The sequence below is a fragment of the Mytilus galloprovincialis genome, chromosome 7, assembly GCF_965363235.1.
Source record: "Mytilus galloprovincialis chromosome 7, xbMytGall1.hap1.1, whole genome shotgun sequence".
In the NCBI taxonomy this organism is placed as follows: Eukaryota; Metazoa; Mollusca; class Bivalvia; order Mytilida; family Mytilidae; genus Mytilus; species Mytilus galloprovincialis.
Window position 1 is genome coordinate 4,743,778 of NC_134844.1, and position 23,944 is coordinate 4,767,721.

A 23,944-nucleotide genomic window follows, 5' to 3' on the forward strand; every position below is an offset into this window, starting at 1 on the left:
CTTGCTCGTACAATATTTATATATCTATCTTTAAGACCCGACACTGAAAACATAAATGACACCTAAATCTACCCGTGATATCAAATTGAGAAATTACGTATCTCTCTGTTTGATACTGTAATAAACTTAACTACACCATGCTGTGTCGACAATTGTGAGGAGGTAAATATTATTATAAAATATATTACTTCCATATTAAAACTTACACTTCTCAAACGAAAGTACCAATATCATTTATATATGGAGTGAAAACATTGGTTTTCTATTAATTTTAACAATCACTTTCAATCATACAAACGCATTCTTCACCCATAAAAAATGTTAATAAAAATTGGGCAATCTCAAATGAAATTATGTAAATATTAATAAATTAAATGTGGTTGGGTACATGTCAATTAAATAGCAAATAAACAAAATATTTAAATAAAGTCAAAACGCATGTGGTGAGCTTGAAATTGTCTTGTGAAAAAACTTTTAGCGAAAAGCTGCAAAAGATCCGTACCGAAAATTATCAATAATTATATCACTTTTAACATGCTTAAACTACAAAACATTATGATTGGTAAAGAAAATAGGATTATTTCCATTTATGCCTCTTTTTATTATGAGTCCCTGTTTTTCGATTTATATATAGTTAACATTTGTTTATATTTGTATAAATACTATGTCAGGTAATTAATTGATTTCTTCCGCTGAATATTAAGCTTATGAAAATGTTAGATTTCGTAGAAAGATAAAAGATCTGTGTCCAATTGTCTACATCACAGGTTAAAATCACTGAAGATGATACAAAATGCTGATGAGAAAAATGTACAGTAGATGTATATACACGATAACCCTATAATATTTCAGCTTCAGTGGATTTTTAAAATGTTTACGTCGCTTTTAGACATTTATATTGTGTAAATTTTAAAAGCATTTTAAAGAAAACATAAGAAATATATCTGAGCCGAAACTTATATGCAAGGTCGTTTTTATTTATAAAGTAGATCAACACTAGTTATAGCTTTTATTTTAAATCGGTCACAAAGATAAATAACAATTCTTCTTTGACCATAACTCTCCTTGTGATAAATTTTTCAAAACTGTGTTATATTTCACTACTTTATTAAGCTTTTCAATTTCAAGTTCAAATTCTGTATTGTAAACTTTCACAGACGCATTATTGGTATAGAAGAATTCAATACATGTGTGCACATAGAAATGAAAAAGGCAAAGAGTATGTATTTCGGTATTATGTAACCTTCATATTGGACAAATTAGTACAAAGAAAAACCTGCTTAGCATACTGATGTTTTTAACAAAGCTCCAAGTGTAAGTTTTGGATTGAAATTTGTCGACCTATTATTGATGATGGTCCAAAAGTAATACGAAATATAAGCTACACCATATTCAACTGGCATGTATTATAACAGAACGGACATTCTTTTTATTGTTTTTAATTGGTGGAGAAAGCCGCCGGAGTGCCGGAGAAAACCACCGACCTTCGAAAGGAAAACTGACAATCCTAGTCAATTTAGATTGGAGTCAAGTGCACCCGCACGAGCGGGGTTCGAACTTCTTAGACTACTCGGCCACCGAAAGAAGGTGGGGCGGTGGGGGTAGCACGTTAAACAGTTTTAAAAATTTAACCCCTTCACAAAACGTACTTGAAAACCTTCTAGCTTTTATAAGCTACGTGATGTTTATTTTTGCTAATTTTTGTTTTTCTTTGTACGTCTATCTTCTAGTCGGGTGTTTGTGTCAGATTTTGATCTGTTTTATTGTCTGATATATTTGTCCTAGAATAGGCACATGAAAATGTAGCGGGCTTGAAATAGTTAAGGCAATCCTTCGTTTTCAATCTCCATCTGCAAATTAACATAGAGGAAACATTACAAATTTAGCGTTATTTCTCAATGATATACATTATACTAAGGAGGTTATGTAACCTCCTTGATTGTACATACAAAAACGCATTGTCCTTTTTCTAAAAATATCACAGAAAATAATGTGTAAAATTATGGTAATTATGAAGACAAATAACTGGTAATGGAACACTTAAGTTGTCAATTGGTTTTTGTATTTTATTAATTTAGTCTAAAATTGATATTTTAAATAATATTTTTTTTCTCGTCAAGATTATCAAATGGAATTAAAAATATCATCATATATGCATAATCATAAAATATGAAATCGATAAGGTTAGAAGCTTTATAATGTATTATAAGGAATGACATATTTCAAGTTATTTCAAAATAGTCTTTACATTCGTTATTTATTTATTTAATTTTTTTTTAAAAGGAATATGAAATTTAAAAAAACAACAATGCCCAAAAATCCATGTACTGACATCAGATCATGTTTAAAACCTTAAAATTTGACATGTAAGAGCATTATGTGTTCCTTTTTAGGTATCAGTAACACTAAACGTTAACCACACATCATACTATAGCATTGTGGCGATGTATATCTCGTTATCGATACATCTTAAAAGTGTAAAGTGATAACAGTAGTAATATTGAAATGACTTTTCATTGTTATGAGTTGAAAGTGTTACAGGTTTTTTGGTAAAGTGATCTTATCAAATTACATAACACGAAACCCGTCTTCATCTTAAACGACATATTAAGTCAACCGTAACGATTATTATTAGATGTATTCATATGTTTGAGAAGTGCGTAGAAATAAATTATGTTAGACTAATTAAAATACAAAAACTTTCAGATATGTCGAGGTGTAATTTGAAGATACAGCAACAGGTTGTGACATCAATATATATTTGATTGTTAATATGGATTTTCTAATATTAAACGTCTCTTGTTCTGCAAAGTTCGAACTTGAAGTCAAATTAACTTGTAAAACCAGGAAGACATACGCTTGGTTTTAAATATTTGACTATGTCATAAATACAGCCTCGAATCTATGTTCACTTTAGGATGACATGTCTAAGATAAAAGATGCCTGTCTTTCACTTCTGAAATGTTTGTGGTTCTCCATGCGCATCATCTTCATGCTTTGGCCTTTGTTGTAACGGAGGGGTATTAAGTTTTACCCTTGTCCGTCTGTACGTCCTAAAAAGGGTTTCTGTTTTGTAATAATTCTTACCACAAAACACAAATCAATATAGAACAGAAAATCTTTCATATAAAAAGGATGTGGTATGACAAGTTTGAATTTTGGTGGCGTTAATTTTACCGTTTAAGAGTTATGCCCCTTTACAAATACGAAATTCTGATTTTTTTGGGCCTTCCGTACTCTAACTAAAGTTGGCATCAACCAAAATGCAATGAAACTTTTTGCAATGATTATAACCACATGCACAGAACACAGATACAGTTTGAATTGGGTAGGGGTCATTTAACCATTCTAGAGTAATGCGCCTTTATAAATGGTGCAAATGATGAATTTTTCGTGTACGTTCTCTAACATACGTTTACCTCAACCAAATGTTATAAATGTTATACATTATGCTTATTATCACAAAACTCAGATCATGAACAAATTTGAGTAGCATCACAACACGGATATATTTTCTCTCAATCGATTAATGACTTTTGAACAGCGGTATACAAATGTTGCCTTTATTTAACGTTGTTTAGTTATGCCTCGTTATAACGGTATATGCTAGAGGGATATCATATGTGTTCCATGGACACATTTCCCAATTGTTTATTCGTGTGTCTCTGGCGCTTTTAGAGTACAAACATTTATCAGTTTGATATCTTTGACGAATTCAACTACAAGTTATATAGCCGACACACATTTCGTAAACCTAAAAGTCCACAGTAACGCTCTTATGAAAAGTAGAAACTCAAAATAACGTTGAACAACGTGTATAAAGTTTTGATGGTGTATGATTTCTCAATTGTTATCTTCTTTCCTTTTTTGGTCCTGCTCATATGGAATATAAGAGGCAACAGTATTTTCCCGATGTTCATATCTAATAAATCTTTTAGCGAAAATACAAATATAGGTAAAATGTCATCAAAAGCTGGGTAAAACGCATGAACTCCAAAAGCAGCTTTTCGGTCACATAACCTTTCTTAGTTCTCGGTGTACAAATAAACTCATCATAGATACCAGGATTGAATTTTTTTGTATTTGCGTCAGATGCGCGTTTTATCTACAAAAGAACATAATTTGACTTCCAAACACCAAATCCGGTATTGAGATAGGCTGACTTCTAGGTAAAAGAACAAAAACCGATCGAATTTGACGTTTTGTGTGCGCCGATGGGGTAAGCGAATATTACTTTTTGTATGTATCACCCGCCATTCGAATCTCCACCAGTGAGTATTTAACTTTCTGGAGAGATTATATGACTGCTGTAATACCTAAAGCCACAAATTTGTAGTTGGCTTTCTGTATGGTGTTTAATGGATTGTTGTTTGTCTTTGCTTTATTTTATTTAGTGCTTGCCTTTACCTTGATTTGTATGTACTAAATTGATGAGTATCGGTAAACTTCTGTCGCCTCATATTCAGATATATGCCATTTTAAAAGTTCTAAAATTATAACAATACTTGTTTGATTTGATATATGTTGTGGAAACCAATGTGGAATTTGTTTTATTGAAAAGTCTGGGACTCTTTTCACAAAAAAAATTTACGATTAAAATTGATCATAAGTTATACTGAAATGAATATGATTAAGATTTAATCATGCATCGCCTTAACAACGGTTTTTTGTAATTAAATCACTATCACGGATAGAAATAAACGGTTGATTTTAGATAAAATATTTTAATAATGATCGTGATTTGCATGCACATATTAAATCTATGTGTGAGTGGGTAACATGTACACATTAAAGGAGCGTCAAGTGAAGTGAAGTTTTTTAACAATTTTCCATTTAGATACACAAATAAATGGGAGTTTTTATAAGTATCCCCAGATTTTTATTTCCTTCTAAGAAAATTGCACACGTGTACGTACAATTGCTAAATGTAGTGTCATCAGTATAAGGATTTTTTGTAATTCTATACTGGATTGATTTTTCTTTTATTCTGCAAAAACATGGTAATTTCTGACAACAACACTGAGAAATATTACGTAATCACAAATCAGTGTAAAGGGTAAATACACGAACGACATTACATAGACTTTTTTCATGATAATGTCTTGAAAAAAAGTAAAATCACAAAATTCCTGAACTGCGAGGAAAATTCCCTTATCAAATGGCAAAATCAAATGATAAAACACATCAAACGAATGGACAACAACTGTCATATTCCTGACTTGGTACAGGCATTTTCAAATGTAAAAAGTGGTTGATTGAACCTGGTTTAATAGCGCTAAACCTCTCACTTGTATGTGAAATGAAAAGTAGCGCGTTGGTTACTGTTATATTTGTTCTTCGTTCTTCGTTTATCAGCTTGCAGTTGGTCTTTTTATTTGATTTGTTTTTACATTTTGTCATGCTGGTATGCAATTAAAATGTGGTATAGTAACGCAATGAGACATCTCTCCACCAGAAACTAAATGACGTAGACGTTAGCAACTATATGTCATCGTATAGTCTTCAAACTTTTTTGAAGCCATTGTAACAAGAATAGTTTATTTGTAATAACATGATCAACACGACGGGTGCCACGTGTGGAGCAGGATCTGCTTACCCTTTCGGAGCACATGAGATCATCCCCAGTTTTCGGTGGGGTTCATGTTGCTTAGTCTTTGGTTTTCTATGTTGTGTCATGTGTACTATTATTTGTATGTTTGTCTTTTTCATTTTTAGCCATGACGTTGTCAGTTTATTTTTGATTTATGAGTTTTCAAAGTCGGATTCTGTTTTAAATGAATATTATTAAGAAAAATCATGCATCACCTTGACAACGGCAATGAACAAAACTTCTACCAAATAGTTAAAAGTCTTCGAGATAACAATTTTTTAACAATTCAAACGAGAAAACGAACGACCTGATCTACGTTCAAAATCAATCAACTAAAAACAAATATGGTATTCACGAACAAACGACAACCATCGAATTAAAGGCTACTGCCTTGAGACAGGTGCATACTGAATTTGTCGGAGTTAATGTTAGCGGATGTCTAACTCTCCCCCTTAGACCCGGATCAATTAAATTCTTACTATACAGTATGAGCTTTACGTTATTGTCTATATTCATAGTCATTTGGGTTTTGTTTGATAGATGTCTTATTTGGTGTAGTTTTTTATTCATGTTTTTATTTTTTGGAGAGGTTGCATTATATTTTTTATTATTGTTTGGTTTATTCTTTTTCGATTGAATTGTATTCTTCTTTGTTCTTTTTAACTCTAGAATATTTATAAAAATTGTTGCACTCAAATGATCAACAGAATACTATCTGGGTCATTTCTGTAAGTGGCATAAACATCAATTGAACCTTAAATTTAAAATGACAAAGTTTCCGCAGTTTTGGGAAAGCATCCATTTGTCTCAATTTCCTTAATTCTATGAAATGTATCATATCTTACACAAACATTGTATAATATTATAATACATCTCAATGTGTTATCCAAGTACCCATATAGTTGTAATTTTCCAGTTTCTAATTCCGTTCGACAAGTGATAACATTTGTATCAGTACTATACGACAGAGTACTTTAAGAAAGGACACATAGCAATATGATGCATTTTCCATTGTATATACATATGCAATCACTTATATAGACTTGATCCTCTTTGTTTGACTTATGAGTTCGAATATCCCTTAAAGCGTTTATCGCGTCTCTTTTTAAAAAAAGCGAGACTGTATAGTGAAATATTGAGTTAATTTATATTAGTATATGAAAATATAACAAGACTTATTACAACAGTCATTACTGTGTTAAAGTTACTTTGTATGACTTTTTTTATTTATTCTTTATCAAAGATTTTGCACGTGTGTAAATATGTACAATAAAACATCTTTTAAATAAACGTTCACATGACATGCATCTAATGTGTCGTCGTTCATACAAAGTGATGTTACTTGGTAACCATTTAAAAAATAATTATGTTTTTTTTTAAACCCAAGTACTATTTTTGTCCTTATTAAATAAAAATTGCGTTGATTTGGAAAAAAAGACATTTAGTGTTAACCGTTTGTTTGGTTAAGAAATGGTTTATAGAAAACTTATTATATTTGACATTGACATTTGCGTTATGTGATGGACAAGGCATTGAAAAAACAACTATTATTGATATGTTTTGTATAACAACAAACGACTCCAAATCATCAAATCATTAGGAACGATAGGTCAAATGAAAAAAAATACTAGAGATATTGACCTAATTTGTTTTATTATTAGTAATATCTAGGTTTATTCTTAAATAAAAATATTTATAGCTTTGTGAATGTCCAAAAAAATATTTCCTCGTAAAAATATACTATGAGGAACATTTACTATAAAAGACAATATTTATTATTGACCTTAACAACTAAATAGAATTAGTAAGGTAATATAATCCATCGTATTAAACCGTCAAATCATACATTATCCGGAAAATTGATGATGGTTAAAAAAACTCCGCGTTCGGATAAAGTGTAGCAGGTGACAGCTTTCAAGATATAAAACTGTAAAACATGCCATGTTAGTGACCCTCGGACCAAGACAGATGGAATGCAAAATCAAATCCAAATTTGGAGTAGAAAAAAATTGACAAAACACATGTTTTTATGCTTATACCATCTATGCATGAGTCTCAAAATATTAGGCGTTCGAATGTATCAACGTTAAGGAAAATTTAAAAACAAGAAAAAAAGAAAAAAAAAACAGTTTCACGATGACAGGTCTGAAAATTGACGTTTTTTTGGCATATTTGATAGATTTTTCATATGTAAGCTTGAATCTGAGCGTTTTTAACGACTAAATCAGTCAAAATCTTTCACATAAAATAATTGAATAAATTAAACTTAAAAGTGTCCAAATTCTTTCATTAGATGAACCTGAAATTTGAGGCCAAAATCGGCCCTTACCGGACCTACTCCTTTATAACGATGACCACATTAATGATATTCATGTCAACACCGAAGTGTTGACTACTGGGCTGGTGATACCATCGGGAACAATATTTCCACCAGCAGTGGCATCGACCCAGTGGTGTAAATAATTATCAAAGGTACCAGGATTATGATTTAATACGCCAGACGCGCATTTCGTCTACATAAGACTCATCAGTGACGATCATATCAAAATAGTTATAAAGCCAAACAAGTACAAAGTTGAAGAGCATTGAGGACCAATATTCGAAAAAGTTGTGCCAAATACGACTAAGGTATCTATTCCTGGGATAAGAAAATCCTTAGTTTTTCGAAAAATTCAAAGTTTTGTATCAGAAAATTTATAAAAATGACCATATAATTGATATTCATGTCAACATGAAGTGCTGACTACTGGGCTGGTGATACCATCGGGTCCAAACGTCCATCAGCAGTGGCATCGATCCAGTGGTGTAAATAGTTATCAAAGGTACCAGGATTATGATTTAATACGCCAGACGCGCGTTTCGTCTACATAAGACTCATCAGTGACGCTCAGATCAAAATGGTTATAAAGCCAAACAAGTACAAAGTTGAAGAGCATTAAAGACCAACATTTCAAAAAGTTGTGCCCAGATTAAACACAATTTTCGGTTGTTTTTTTTTGTATTGCTTTTCTGTCCATTTTATTAAATTTAAGTTCCACTGGTGATACTTGTGTAGACGAAACACATATCTAATGTTCTAGATTATAAACGATTGTGTTTTTGATCAAATTTTGCAACCACTATGACGACATCAAGGAATTTGCTTTTTGAAAAAAATAATCTGATAATCATTTGAAATCCATAGACGATTCCGAGTAGACGACACGCGCATCAGACCTATCTAACTTCAAGCCTAACATCTTTAATAAAATATTACACTTCATAGAATAAGAAAACAACAAAACAGTACAATATTGCAACCCACAGACAATCACCTCAATGAGAAATCATGTGTAAAATACCGTATTTGGCACAACTTTTCGGAATTTAGCTTATTTGATGATGTGCTTTTCAACATCGTTATACTAACATTTGATTTGGCTTTTGATCCGAGCGTCACTAGTGAGTCTTTGTAAAGACTAAACTTGTACCTGGTATACCAGATTACAAGACTGTTATCTTTAATGAGATCTGTATAAAAAAAAAATCAATCTAGTACATGTAACGTGTGTAGCAATGTTATGAAAAAGAAATAAGGAATTATTATGATTTAAAAATATCGTGCATTGTCAACAATAAATACTATTTGATATCTTAAACTTCTTTGATATTTGCATAAATGTACAAAAAAATAATTCTGGACATTTCATTTTCAACTTCCTTTTATGAAAAAAAGAAAAAACAACCTTTATACTTCTAATGAAATTCGCCCCACACACTTATGTTTGTACTTATAACATGCAGAAAAGAAGGCGGATTGCACTGTTGCTGTGTTTTATAGATAAAGATAAAGATCATTCTATTTGTATCTTTGATGACTGAATCATCCCTAAATAAAATATATAAAGATTCTCGCCGGGGTCTTTTAAGGGATTTATATATGTATATATATGTATACCTATTACCATGGGTGTATGCGTATGTCATAATATCTCAAATTTCCCAATTTTCACTTGAATATCATAAAATGTTTTGTAATAATTACATGCTTAATTTATGAATATAAAATCAACTTTAAATATAACGAACAAAGACAAAATAAAAAGCTAACAGACGAAAATGTATGTTCCCTTTTTTCAATTAACTACATGTAAGTGTGAGAAAGAGAATAAACTAACTTGTCTCAGTCTCGTTTTCAATTAACCGAGTGTGAGAAAAGACTAATCTGTAGTAAATCTTCTGTTACCCGGATGATAGTACATTTTAGTTAAATTATCAGTAAATAACAAAGTATATGGTTAAAAGTATAGGTAGATAGAATTTAATTAGAAATGAAATATATGTCCCCTTCCTGACACCAAGATCCGTTAAAAATTTAATTTTCCGTGAGTGTGATGATCATCTTCATTATACCACGACCGGACTGTAAGTATGTACGCTTTATTATACTGCTTAATAACAAAATATATAATTTTTAATAATATCACATGAAAAACAGCAAAATTAGGAATATTACTGTTTTTTTTTTTATTACTTACTAATATTATTAAGTTATAAATAAGTGTACACTTGATATTACAACAGCTTCTTTGTACTTATAATATATATGTATTACACTTAACATTAAAATAGTTTAGAGTTTTTTTGTAGCACTTGACATAATATATTTTTTTGTTAATTTTGTTTTTTGCTGGGGTATTTTTTTTATGACCAATCGCATTATAATGAGCTCTTGATATAAATAATTAGTCTCGGTTTTAATTTCATGATTAATCATTGCTTTGCTCATTGTTGAAGGCCGTACGGTGACATATAGTTATTAATTTATGTTGGAGAGTTGTCTCATTGGAAGTCATACCACATCTTCTTTTGTTTATGATAAGAAATCTACGATTACGTAAGTTTGCAGATCAACATGCCATTCAACAAATGGTGTTGATATTTCGTAGTTTGCATTTGGGAATCATGTTGTTTGTCTTTATGTTATTTTACTAAGACCCCACCCCATTCTTTCTTATATTCGGTATTTTTTATTCCAGTGCGGACCGTGTACAATATAAGTCTTTTTAGACAGACGAGAATTGAAAATGAAGTTCAGTTATAAATAGAACATGGGAGAAAAATAGGTTGGAATCATCTCCAGAGGAAACACCAGTATACCCCCCCCCCTTCCCCCCTCCCCGTTGGTAAACATTCATTCATGCCTCACTTATTTTTGATAGAACATTATATTTCTAATAAGTGATTAACACATGCAAAATATTTACCTTGAGGTCTTCAGTGCCATGTACATGTACATGTAAGAGGAATACCTTAAATAAAATATGTTCTTGCCTTGTAAATGCATTGCATACGTTAATTATGAGATATAAATCAGTAGATTAATAAACTTCAAATAATTTTAAATAGCTGTATATATCTTTGATTTATGATATAAATTTACATTTTATTATCATTTTTTTTCTTAGAAATTCGAAAAGTACTGTTCGTGATTGCTTAATATAAATATCGCGCATATCTTGGAAAAAACTCTACTTTAATGTCTCAGATAACATTTTTTAAATTCTTAAAACGAGGTCAGTTCGGTTTGAAGTGTTTGATTGAATTAAATGGAGATATTATCATAAATCGAGATTCTTTAATGCGATTATGTGAATTTTTCCAATTCTAATTTATTAAATACTTTATCATGTTTGTCACAACAATAAAAACATTACAATGGATTATTATTCCGCAACAATTAAAAATGCGTTGAAAAAAGAAGTTACGTGTATACATAACTTTTGAAACTGTCATTCAGCTTTTAATGGTTTTGAAATCGGGGTCCCCAGCCAACAGGGAGAGGATTTGTTGTTTTATAGTTATACTCATGATTGCTGTCCTATTGTTTCTGTTGGTGCTTGTGAAAGCTGAGGACCACCTCCGGGTGTGGGATTTTCTCACTGCGTTGAAGACCCATTGGTGGCCTTTTTTCATTATTTCCATTCTCAAATTTATTTTTGTTGTGTATTGCTAGTATACAAAGGAAGCTTTTTCTCCTTTTGATAGTTAATTAACTGCTGGAAGTGGCTTTAAAACAATTATTTCTCAGAGAACATACTCTAAATGTGACCTTGGATGATTAAATATAATAAAAAGAAGAAATGGTATGATTGCCAATGAGACAACTCTTCACAAGAAATCAAATGACACAGACATTAACAACTATATGTCACCGTACGGTCTTCGACAATGAACAAAGCCCATACCCCATAGTCAGCTATAAATGGCCCCGAAATGACAAATGAAAAACAATTCAAACGATAAAAAAAACCAACGGCCTATTTTTTGTACTAAATTATGAACGAAAAAGAAATTTGCAACACAGCAACACACGACATCCACTGAATTACATGCTCCTGACTTAAGACAGACACATTCAGAATATTGCGTGGTTAAACATGTTAGAGGGCAATAACCCTCCCCTTTTCATTGGACAGTGGTGTACAGGAGGGGTGAAAGATACCAGAGGGACAGTCAACATAAGAACAAACTATAAAAAAAAAAAACAGCTGAAAAAGGCTTAGCTCATCAGATGGATACAAACAGAAATACATCTAACAAAAACACTGAGTGGACGTGATCGGGTACTTGTACATCCAAAAACAGATATGAGAGTAGTCTCAGTTACATATACTGAAAGCTAGTTCAAAGCTAATAACAACAGTTACTAATAAAAAGAAAGTCATGCCATCAATCAGTACAGTACAATGTTTGTTTGTGTATAGATTGTTTATTGTTGCTTGTTTAACGTCTATTTACTGTAAAGGTCCTATTTCATCAATAATGGAACAACTATTGGTACGACTCGTAATTCTAATGCTTAAGGTGATTAGACTATATTCGTTTTACTAGTGAGTCGATTTAGTGAAGCCAAGTTTCGCATTAATCATGTCATTAATTTCATGAAAGTTTTAATTTCTTAAGTGTGATAATTATGCAGTCAAATTTGGTCAGATATCACGCAAACGAAGAAACTGAAAGACTTTTAATCACCGAAATAGGGATATTTTTAGTAGAGATTATATTTGTTGTCAAACAATTTATGTCACAAGGTCATACCAAGGTCAGCACCATAAATGGCTTTAAATCATAAAGTTCGTAAAATAGGTATAATTTTACTATTTCCTACAACATTGTAAGTTCTTATATCCAATGAGGAACTGAATATAAGTATACAATTAATGTATTGTGTATGTGTATTGTCAACATAGACTAATATAGAAGTTTACCTAAGAAAATGCACACGCATACATGATAAAGATGCACGGGGTCTTTAACTTACCGGTATTTAGGTAAAGGGTATTCCCGGTAAAAGCGTCACCTGGATTTTCCCCAAGTACAAAATATAAATTCGGCCCCAGGTGATTTAAAAGCATAAAATATGTCACTTTAGCATATAAGTCGTAGAAGTATTGATGCAGTCGTGAGGATAACGTCACGAGGCATTTAAATTATTTTAAAGGTAAAATATTTTATTTAACCACAATATCAGCTGATTGCATAATTTTATGATTTGTGTAATGTGTTTGTTATGTTTTTGATGGATGCACAGCCTGAAGTTTTGACTAAATCTTAAAAACTTGCAAAATCTAATGTTAATATGTTTCTTATTTATAAATAATATTACAATTTGCACTCATAAAATCATTTTTTTTTTCTCTGCAATTTTTATTAACCAAAAAAAAAATAATGATAAATTTATAACTTAACCATTATTAGGTACGGTTGAGACAAAAAGTTTAGAAAGTCGAAAAAGAAAACCAAAACGGTCAGAATAGCTAAACATTGAGTTAAGTCAACCTAGGGTAAGGGATTTCAACTTTACAAACTATTTCTTAACTTGTACATTTCATTTGACGTCTATTAAAAGCTAAGTGCGATATGCATATACAACTCAATGCGATTTGGAGTAGGCCTATACTTCTATGATGCAGTTTTCTGGCATCTTGGTTAATTAGTGATGAGTGGTTGCTGTCACACTGATGTTAACTCTGCACAACCCCTCATCCATATATTAAATGAAGCATTATTAGGTTCAATATCAACAAAGCTTTAGAATTATCAACTGTATACATTTTATATTTCTAACTACGTTTTTAACCGGTTCATTACGTAAATAATTATTGTGACAATCAAAATTGATGTTCAATCTTTTGTATATAGATATAGGAAGATGTGGTATGATTGTTATAGATGGGGTATGGTACTTGTTTACAAAGTCATAGACAGATATGACTTTGTAAACAAGTCTGTTTAACAATGTTATGGTATGAAACATTGCGTTTGTTCAGTTCAAGTCCCTTTTTATTTTTTTCGTTTCATCTTAGATATAGTATATAAACTCTGAGTGGGTTGTTTTTTTAAGTAGTGAAAAGGTGCATTGGTGTTTACAAAACATAACGTCTTTATAAGCGATCCTTCTTTCAACAATAAAACAGTCGTTTATTATATTAAACATAATAAATTCTAGATAGTTTGTGTTTATTAAAATGTGTACTTTTTAAAGCAATTATATGCAGACACAAAAGCCTTTTATACGGCAACATTCAAATTTAAATAAATTTTACATTTTTGTTATAAATAGAACCATTGCTTCCTAAACAATTCGTCACGTCAACACTTGATAAGAATCAACCTAATCTGGTATTTCCCTTCTACACAAACTTAATATTATGTAATGCAAAAAAATATCTAGGGTTTTTAAACACGCTAAAATCAACAATGGTGATCTAGCTATTTAAATAAACCTACAAACCTATTTAAAGTACAGCGTGGGACCTTAGTGAAAATGTAAAAACCTTGTTCTGACCATCTCTTCTGTATAGGGATGGTTAGATATATTATTGCTTCCTTCGTCAGATGCAGATCAAGGATTTTATGTTGGGGGCGCTTATAAATAAAGCGTTAGAGGGGAGGGGGAATGATGTAAATTTACCTATAAAATACATTTAAAAAAAAATTAAAAAAATTTATAAATGGGGAGGACACTTGGTGCGCTCCGGTCAGAATCTGCACCTGTCTTATTTAAGAGTATACAAAACTTTCATTTTTTTGTATCTGTAACTTTGAATTAAAAGTTCATTATTTGACGATTTGTAAATAGCAAATTAATTACACTGGCACGCTTCTCAAAGCAACTTTGTTATGTTGCTTTTTTTATCATAAAAACTTGGTTTTTTTTTCAAAATGCAGTTTTATACTGTTTTGAAAAGGCATGAATCGGAATTATATAAAAATTAAAAAAGTCTGTGCGAGTTCTTCAAAACCGCTTGGTTCAAAATCAGCAATTTTCATGAACTCACATAATGACTTAACTAAAATTCAGTAGGCAAAAGAAATTGTTCCTGACTCATGAAATTATTTTGTATAACTAGAATCCAAGCAATTTCTTCATCAAGAATTAAAAATGTTGCAATATTTATTCCATTTACGTACAATAGTTTTATGGGTACAGAAATGATCAGTCAAATAATTTCACCATTTTCACATACGTCGTAGATGTAAGAGACACTAAATGGTCCATAAAGATGGGCTTTTAACTATATAAAATGATCTTACAAAAACTTTGTGAATTTTTCTGATTATCACTTGATCGTGTAATTATTTAAAATGCCAGAAATATTGCTAAAATATAATATGGAACAGAACAAATTTTGCAGACTGTTAAAATTCGAAATATTTATAATTAAACTACAAATGTATATCCGCTGATTTTTGCGAAAAACATAAACACCATGTAAATGTTCATATTTGTATAAATTGTTAGTCATTTCCTTCTCAGTTCCGCTTTATTATGAATTAACATTACAAGTGCCATTGTCTGTTACAAGTACCATTAAGTACCTTGAGGTTTTCTAACATTTTGTTTCATTGTTACAGGTCGAGCCAATGATATCAGATATGGATTTACAAGTAAGTCAATATTTTTGTATGATGGTATAATTTGTTTAATTTTACAACTGTTGGCTAATTATTTTGAAGAAAAAATCATTTATATCTGATTGATTTACAGTAATGTTTTTGTTCTCCCCTTGTAAAACTTTGGTGCAGTTTTTTGCCTATAATATACACCTTGCTAAACACGTGTTAGGTCCATACTTTAAGCAAGTGTCTGTTTTTTATTTATTTTTTATCCTGTTGGCAAAAAGAAGGTTGCTTCAATCTTTCAGCCAGTTTCTGTCTTTTATCCCGTTGCCATAGACGATTTGGGTCGACACTTTGCCGGGGTTGTATCTGTATTTTATATTGTTTAGTGCGTTTTATGTTTTGACGGTCTAGCTTAATAGGTAGTGTGCACGTTTCTAAGCAGCTTAGAAGATCGTGGGTTCTACTCAGAGTTGGATTAAGACAAACATTTGGGAATTGGTATTTGATAATTTTCTGCTAAGTATGCGACATTGAAGTAAGGAATAAGAGTGTTCTGCTCAGAGTCAACATTATTTGTCCGAATAGGTTGAGATGTATGTCTGCGGACTGAGGTAAACAAATCTGAATCAGCGTATCGGTCTTGAGATGTATGTCTGCGGACTGAGGTACACAAATCTGAATCAGCGTATCGGTCTTGAGATGTATGTCTGCGGACTGAGGTACACAAATCTGAATCAGCGTATCGGTCTTGAGATGTATGTCTGCGGACTGAGGTACACAAACAAATCTGAATCAGCGTATCGGTCTTGAGATGTATGTCTGCGGACTGAGGTAAAACAAATCTGAATCAGCGTATCGGTCTTGAGATGTATGTCTGCGGACTAAGGTAAAACAAATCTGAATCAGCGTATCGGTCTTGAGATGTATGTCTGCGGACTGAGGTAAAACAAATCTGAATCAGCGTATCGGTCTTGAGATGTATGTCTGTGGACTGAGGTACACAAACAAATCTGAATCAGCGTATCGGTCTTGAGATGTATGTCTGCGGACTGAGGTAAAACAAATCTGAATCAGCGTATCGGTCTTGAGATTTATGTCTGCGGACTGAGGTAAAACAAATCTGAATCAGCGTATCGGTCTTGAGATGTTTGTCTGCGGACTGAGGTAAACAAATCTGAATCAGCGTATCGGTCTTTTACATGCAGGTTTATATTTGTATCCAGTACTGGTTATAATATAAAACGAAACAGTGAGGTTTTCTTTTCCCAGGCATAGGTCATCTTACCTGTAAATGGCACACTTATTTGGAATCTATTGGTTTCAATCCTCGTCATTTCTTGTATTTGATGTGGCCTTTCAACTGCTTTTAGTGCCACTTATTTAAACAAAACGATGGTTCGTACAGAATTATAGGCTTTATATTTTGGATGAGTTTTATAAATAAGTATTGTTTGAATTAATTTGAAAAACGAATAATTGTAAGCAAAATTTATTGATAACTCACTTAAAAAAATATATGTTCCTGTTAATAATATACATTATTTGTTTTCCTTTGAAATTTTCAATGGTCATTGTTGAAGTTTTACTGTTTAAATAATGATAATATAAAAGTACATGTTATTTATGATTGAAATGTGCACCCGTGTAAATGTGTCCTATTATAAGAATTATGTACCCGCTGTCAATCCTGATAAGTGCGGTCGTGTCACTTCATTCAGTCCTTAATTTGGGGAACAAACAATTCGGTTCCTGGACTATTTTTATATTTAGAAACTAAACAAAAACATAAGAAAATGAGGACGCGTCGTATTCAATTTCACTGTGTTTACAAAGTTTGACAGAAGAATACACAAACACGATAAGATATCTGTACCAATCTAGGGTTTTATTACTTAGTGTTATCTTGACAAAGTTGACATCTTTATCTGTCTATGACTTTGTAAATAAGTACCATACCCCATGTATAACAATCATCCATGGTAGTTATCTTTGTTCCTACTCATGTTGATAATGTTTCACACTTCTGCATTCCGGCTTCAGACACGTGCCTGTTCCGGATCTTATCTTATTGTGATTTGTTAAGTTAGTCAAACGTTAAATTGTAGTATATTACAAAAGAAAATTACTTTTTTTTTCGTTTTCTGTGTCTTATCAAACGTGTTTTAAAAGGGTGGTAGCGTAATCTCTTGAGCAACATGGTTTTCTGCACGTTATCAGACGGGTTACAGCGGCGGATCCAGAATTTTTTATAAAAGGAGGTCCACTGACTGGCTAAGAGGGGTCCCCTGGGTCCCCCTTAAATCCGTCTCTGGTTTAGGTTCTGACATCCTTTTTCATCAGCTAAACATATACATGTTAAACAGCTGATGGGAGGGAGGGAGCGTTATTTTTCTTCGAATGCTCGGTTTGTTTTGGTAGAAAATCAGACCGTTTGTATTGTAATACATTATGTCATATCGGGGCCTTTTATAGCTGATTGTACTATATGGGTTTCGTTCATCGTTAAAGAGTGTACGGAGATCTATAGTTGTTTAATTTTGCTTCATTTGGATTATTGGATAGTTGTCTCATTGCCGTTCATACTACATCTTTTTTTATATTGTTCACTGTAAATTATTGGATAGTTGTCTCATTGCCGTTCATACTACATCTTTTTTTATATTGTTCACTGTAAATTATTGGATAGTGGTCTCATTGCCGTTCATACTACATCTTCTTATTTTATATTGTTCACTAGAACACAAGTGTACATAGCCTTCAATGTTCGACCTTAAATAGGCTTTTGCATGCGGGCTATGAATAATTAACCGAAAACATTCTTTTGAATTTTGAATGAAGACTATGAAGTAACGACTTTATTCACGGTTTTCCTATTTTATTGTTTCAGAGAAGTTTGAGTGTTTTACAGAATTATCACGAGTCTGAATGGGCTGGAGATGACAGCCTGTATTCATCGTATGACCCCAACAATAATGGACACTATATATACACAGGTAATTAATAGCTGATTTACAAATGATAAACTATCTCCTAACAATTGTTTAAAATACTTTAAATTTGCACTTTAGTTTTATCAAAAAATCTTTAAAATGACATTTTAGGCGTTTTTTGATAAAAACCCTGAGTTTTTTTCTGTGTTAAGGGTTACTTTGTGTTAATTGTATAAGATGGTATTTTAATCATGTGCATCAATAAAGCAATGGAGGATCTTTGATAGTCGCTTTGTTCTATTTACGACTTTTGTTAACCTCTACATGGCTTTTATTTTGTTTTTTGTGTGGTTGGGTTGCTGTCTTTGTATTAAACTCCATTGAAACAGTTGTGTATAACACGGGTCTTTGATTTGTTTGTTATTGTGTGGTTGGGTTGCTGTCTTTGTCTTTAATCTCTATTGTAACAGTTGTGTATTTACAGATTCTTCTGATTATTTCCTGTGTATACCCAATATTGTAACTTTTATTTCAATTTTACAGATCCCCTGGACTATCCTATAAGGCCGATGCATGGTCAGTTTATGCTGAGCGGAACAGATTACCATTATACAACAATGACATGCCCGGGAAGCTCAGATCTAGACGATAGTCATGAGTCAGATGATTCAAGTGGTAAAATTTTATTTTTGGGGACCTCAAAGTATGGGACTATTCGTGAATTGCAATGCTATTTGTACAGTCTTTAATTTTTATGTAAAATTTTGTTTTTACTCCATTTTCGACAGTTCAATTTCAAGGTAATTTAAGTATTCGACAACCTACCATCTTAAAATATTATTATCTACCTCTAATTAGGGGAATATATTTAAATCTCACCGATTCTTTAAAGTTTTGAACATATCAAACAGAAACAACCAAAGATCTTTCGACAACACTTAATTCTCCTAATAACAAAAAAAAAACTTTCATATAAAGACATATTTGGAACCGAAGTCAATAATATTTGACCACTCTAGGATTTTCTCTTTGAAACGTTTAAATATTATATATAATCATATATATATATTGGGGTTTCTTTCGTTTTTCAGTTATCCTTGATCAAGTAGACATGGAAATGATAGAATTTTACGAAAGAGACGTGGAAGAAAAGTATTCACATACAGAACAATTTCAGCAATCACTTAATAGTGCCCCGTATCAGCAACTGTGTAAACCCCAACAAAGTAACAATTTACCGGCCTTCGAAACTTTATTCAAAGGAAACCGGCATTCCAATAATGTAAATAGACTGAGTTCCAATCATGTAATGTCTGACTCTGAGGATGACGAAGAAAGTAGCAGTATTTGTAGAAAAGGGAAACGAGGTACAGTAATGTCTTTTTTGTTTTATGATGTTGTTGGACTGCTGTATACTCAATACATATCACACACCTTCTTCGATTTCTGTAACCAATTTCTGTGTATGTAAGGAGACGTTTTCAAAGAATGCAATTTATACTTGCCGTAAAAATGAAGATAAAAACCATTTGAAAGCGATTTAAAAAAGACTTACTGCAAGCAGGAAACAAGGCATCTATTTTCGAAGCATTTTCCATTCATTTAGATATTTCACAGTTAACAGTGTTAACAAATTATTTAAAAACATATCAGTAGATTGCTGATTTTTGCTGTTACTTTTAATAATTAAAACACGTTGCATACAGAAACAAGATAATGAATAAATATAAATTATATGCAAATCATATTTTCTCAATGAAAAATAATATATATTATGGTAATTCCTTTCAGGTGCCAAGAACGTTTTGTTATGGAAGTTCTTATTGGAAGAATTAAAAAAAGGTAAACACGTTGAATGGACGGATATCTCCCAGGGGACCTTCCGGTTTGTTGACACGAGTGAGATCAGTCGGCTGTGGGGAAATATGAAGAGAAAGGATGACATGAACTTCGAAAAGCTCAGCAGGGGAATCAGGTACGGTAACTCTTATGTCACGTGATTAATCATTTCTTAGAAAAATTTAACAAAGAAAACAGATAGAATGGAAACTAATACAAGATATTAAGGAAATTTACATGATTGTTACAAATATAATACAATGCAATGTTCCGAGGACTTATCAAATATTATATAAGAAAACATGAAGCCATTATTAAATCAAAGGAGATTGATCAAATTCATGCTATCAATCACCGGAAATTATTCATTTCCTAGCAGACAATATACAATAGAATGAATGGACAATGATCTTGGAATACCTAGAAATGTTCGAAAAACAATGTCAAAACCTACCTAAAGGAAAACACTTAATTTTGTCAGAATCAATAAAAGTTACTACATTAGTATTATTATCTTGATATTGTAATGAAATCATGACATATTACTTTCTCACTTCAGACATTACTACAAAAGCGGGTTTATGAGTAGACAAGAAGGTACCAGACTTATCTACAGGTTCAACTGGGCCAAAGTACCGAAAAAATACAGACAATACGACCCAAAAAGGGGGATGACCATCAAACATCAAATCGCATATTAAAATAAATCAAGTATTTCTACACAGATGTGTTCAGCGTTCATCAGTCACAAACATTCAAAAAGTGACAAAACAATATTAACTTAATACAAATTATGCCAAGAACATGTTTCATTATCTTTTACAAACTGTTATATGAATCGCTTTATTGCTTGGTAATGAATAAGAAACATTATTTCATAAATCTCATTTATATTTGAGATTGAACAAAAGGGTCGACGAAGAGTGCAATTGTGTATGTCGTGTTGGTACCCTGCCAGGGTTAATGGCGACATGTTAATTCCAGTACTTTATGCCTTTTTAACGTATGCATGTGTTCAAGTGAGACATTTTTGCAGACTGAGATATGCTGTATGCCTAGGGAGGAGATCTGAATCTGTGATTTTTGTTGCTCGTATTATGTACATATTGTGTTACAATGAAATTAACACTGCCACTGTATTATACTGTTAATTCGAGAACGATTAATTCAGTTGTCGTTCTTCGTTGTTGATTTTTTAAAATTTTATTATGTAAATAAAATAATAAATATGACTATTAGTTAATTCATGCCAACTTATTCCTGTATTTTATTGTATAATTTACCACGGTGATCACTAAAGAGTTTACTCTTCTGATTGTAGAAAAACAGCCGTTAAATTATGGGAAAGGCAAAAATACAAACAAAGTGTAATTATGTAACAAGGGCGAAACGTAACAATATTTCTACACCGGAGGTAAATTTTGTTTCATATTCTATCGCGATTATATATCAGAAAATACGCAGAGTATAAATATCAGTATTGACATTGAAGTGGTTAGAATCTGTTTCTCTCAGAATTTTAAATGACAATTAATTATAAGGTAAACTGACATCTTTTTTTTTCGTCCTATTCGCCAAACCAGAGAACGGATCATTATCGGCACTTTGATAGCATTCGAAACAATATCGATCATTGACGGAAAAAAAATGTCGACCATAAGCGGAAAAGCATTCGAAACAGTGTAAACCATTGACGGAAGTCTTTCAAAACAGTGTCGACCAATGACGGAAAGGCATTCAAAACAGTGTTGACCAATGACGGAAAAGCATGTCGACCAATGACGGAAAGGCATTCAAAACAGTGTCGACCATTAACGGAAAAGCATGTTGACCATTGACAGAAAAACATTCGAAACAGTGTCGACCATTGACGGAAAAGCATTCGAAACAGTATCGACCATAGACGGAAAAGCATGTCGACAATTGACGGAAAAGCATTTGAAACAGTATCGACCATAGACGGAAAAGTCTTACAATAGCTGAAAATGTTTATTCAAGAATTAAATTGTGGTCCATAACGCCTTTTTTAAAGTTAATATCAACAAAGAGGCGACAGACACCTAAGATACCAACGGGGCATTCATTTAAACTTGTAAATTCGTCTTCATTATATTCATCCTTTTGTTTGGCTCTTCTTTTATCCGGAATACAAAGCGTAAAATGTCAATGGTTTATCAATGATCATTCAAATTTGGAATAGTCAGTTTCCGACCACACTTGTAAATTTCTATTTATATCTTATTTTTCGCGTCTTTACCTACATGTGGGTTGATTTTGCATCCCCATTGTTTGATGATACTTGAAATTTGAGAGTCTGAAGTGCGATTTAAAGCATTTTGTTCCGGAAAATATAGACAGTTCCGGTGTCGATTTCGATTCGATTGTTTGTTCTTGGTAACACCATGAATATATGAATTGGGGCGGCAAAATTAATAGCTTATGTAATTTGTGTAAACATTCTTAGTTCTCTCTGTTATCATATATGAAAATAAATAGCAGTTATTTTGTTTGCAGCAGCTATTGGTTGATGTGTGTCGCATAAACCTTTCGTTTAATGTTTGTCATAAATCAGACTGTTTGAAATGTTTCACATTTTGTTAAAGGGGCACTATAGCTACGAGATATATAAAAAAATCTAAAGTTTGATTTTTTGTTTGGTTCAATCAATAATGAAAGTGAAATAGTGAAATAACAATTCGCTTTTTGCGGCCAAAAAGGTTCAATTTTGTCAAATTACGTTAGGAAACATTGATAATTAGTTATTCACTTGCAAGTGAATGAGTCGACCTCTTTAAATCCGTATTCATGTGAACTTCAATTTAACCCCTAGCTAGAGATTGACAACGCATGCATTGTACGTGTACTGGTTATTTAAAAAAAAAAAGAATGTCAACAATGAAAGTGAAACTACGTTAGCACATACTTACAACTTCTCGTCCAATCACATTGCTTGAATTTGCCTTCTAATTTTCATAGTACATACTTTTTCCGTGTACTAAGTAACTACGCATGAATGACCACAATGGTAAGATTTCATTGTATTGTAATCAAGATATTAGAACAAAAATTGCTACTGGCTATTTTGAAATAAATGATGTGTTCCAAATTTAACTAAATAGTTTGTAATTAGTTTTCAAAAATATTTTTAACATCCTACTAATCAATCTTTTGATATAAATTTTGTTTTGACAATTAAAAAAGTTTCTTTCATTTAAATAAAGAGTAATAATAATGGTGCTTTATACCTTGATTAAAGTACAACTCAATCTAAAATTTGTAATCCTTTATCTTCCATGCAATTACTTTGTACACAAAAAGAGTCAACCATGAATCTTTTGAAGGGAAGTTATTAATAAAGCAATTTGATATATTTAGTCATAAATTGGTCGATAATTGGTTGCCTAATGTCCAGTGACAAATATTTCATGCATATAAACTATCCACTATAGTGTGTGATAACATTGTGTGAGGGAATTCGACGTTTGATGTACCACTGTTCACTCCAGTGCAATTTATGACAATACCACTGCATCAATCAGAATTATTTTTTTTGCAGTGTTTTAAGAAATGATTTTGCTTTGTTGTCGCGTATTATTTGTGAAACATTCAATGTTTTAAAAAGGCGAATTTTCTTTATAAAGTCAATGATTATGTTGACTTTTGAAGGCCAAACTTTCTACAGCCTTATTTACGCTAA

At 31.9% G+C, this 23,944-nt stretch overlaps 1 protein-coding gene across 2 annotated transcripts in view; it reads left to right on the forward strand.

Annotated features, from left to right (window-relative positions):
* LOC143082162 (uncharacterized) overlaps window positions 1-21,479 on the forward strand; it is a 44,064-nt gene extending 22,585 nt beyond the window's left edge. The window contains exons 1-7 of one of the 2 annotated variants that reach the window (XM_076257722.1): window positions 12,951-13,073; window positions 15,491-15,523; window positions 18,366-18,471; window positions 18,952-19,083; window positions 19,500-19,775; window positions 20,200-20,383; window positions 20,807-21,479. In XM_076257722.1, the coding sequence (XP_076113837.1) occupies window positions 15,500-15,523; window positions 18,366-18,471; window positions 18,952-19,083; window positions 19,500-19,775; window positions 20,200-20,383; window positions 20,807-20,948 (864 nt within the window). In that variant the 5' untranslated portion in view covers window positions 12,951-13,073; window positions 15,491-15,499 and the 3' untranslated portion in view covers window positions 20,949-21,479. Of the gene's footprint in view, window positions 1-12,950; window positions 13,074-15,490; window positions 15,524-18,365; window positions 18,472-18,951; window positions 19,084-19,499; window positions 19,776-20,199; window positions 20,384-20,806 lie in introns of those variants that run through there. The other variant, XM_076257723.1, reaches the window with a different exon arrangement.
* The last annotated feature ends 2,465 nt before the right edge of the window (window positions 21,480-23,944 follow it).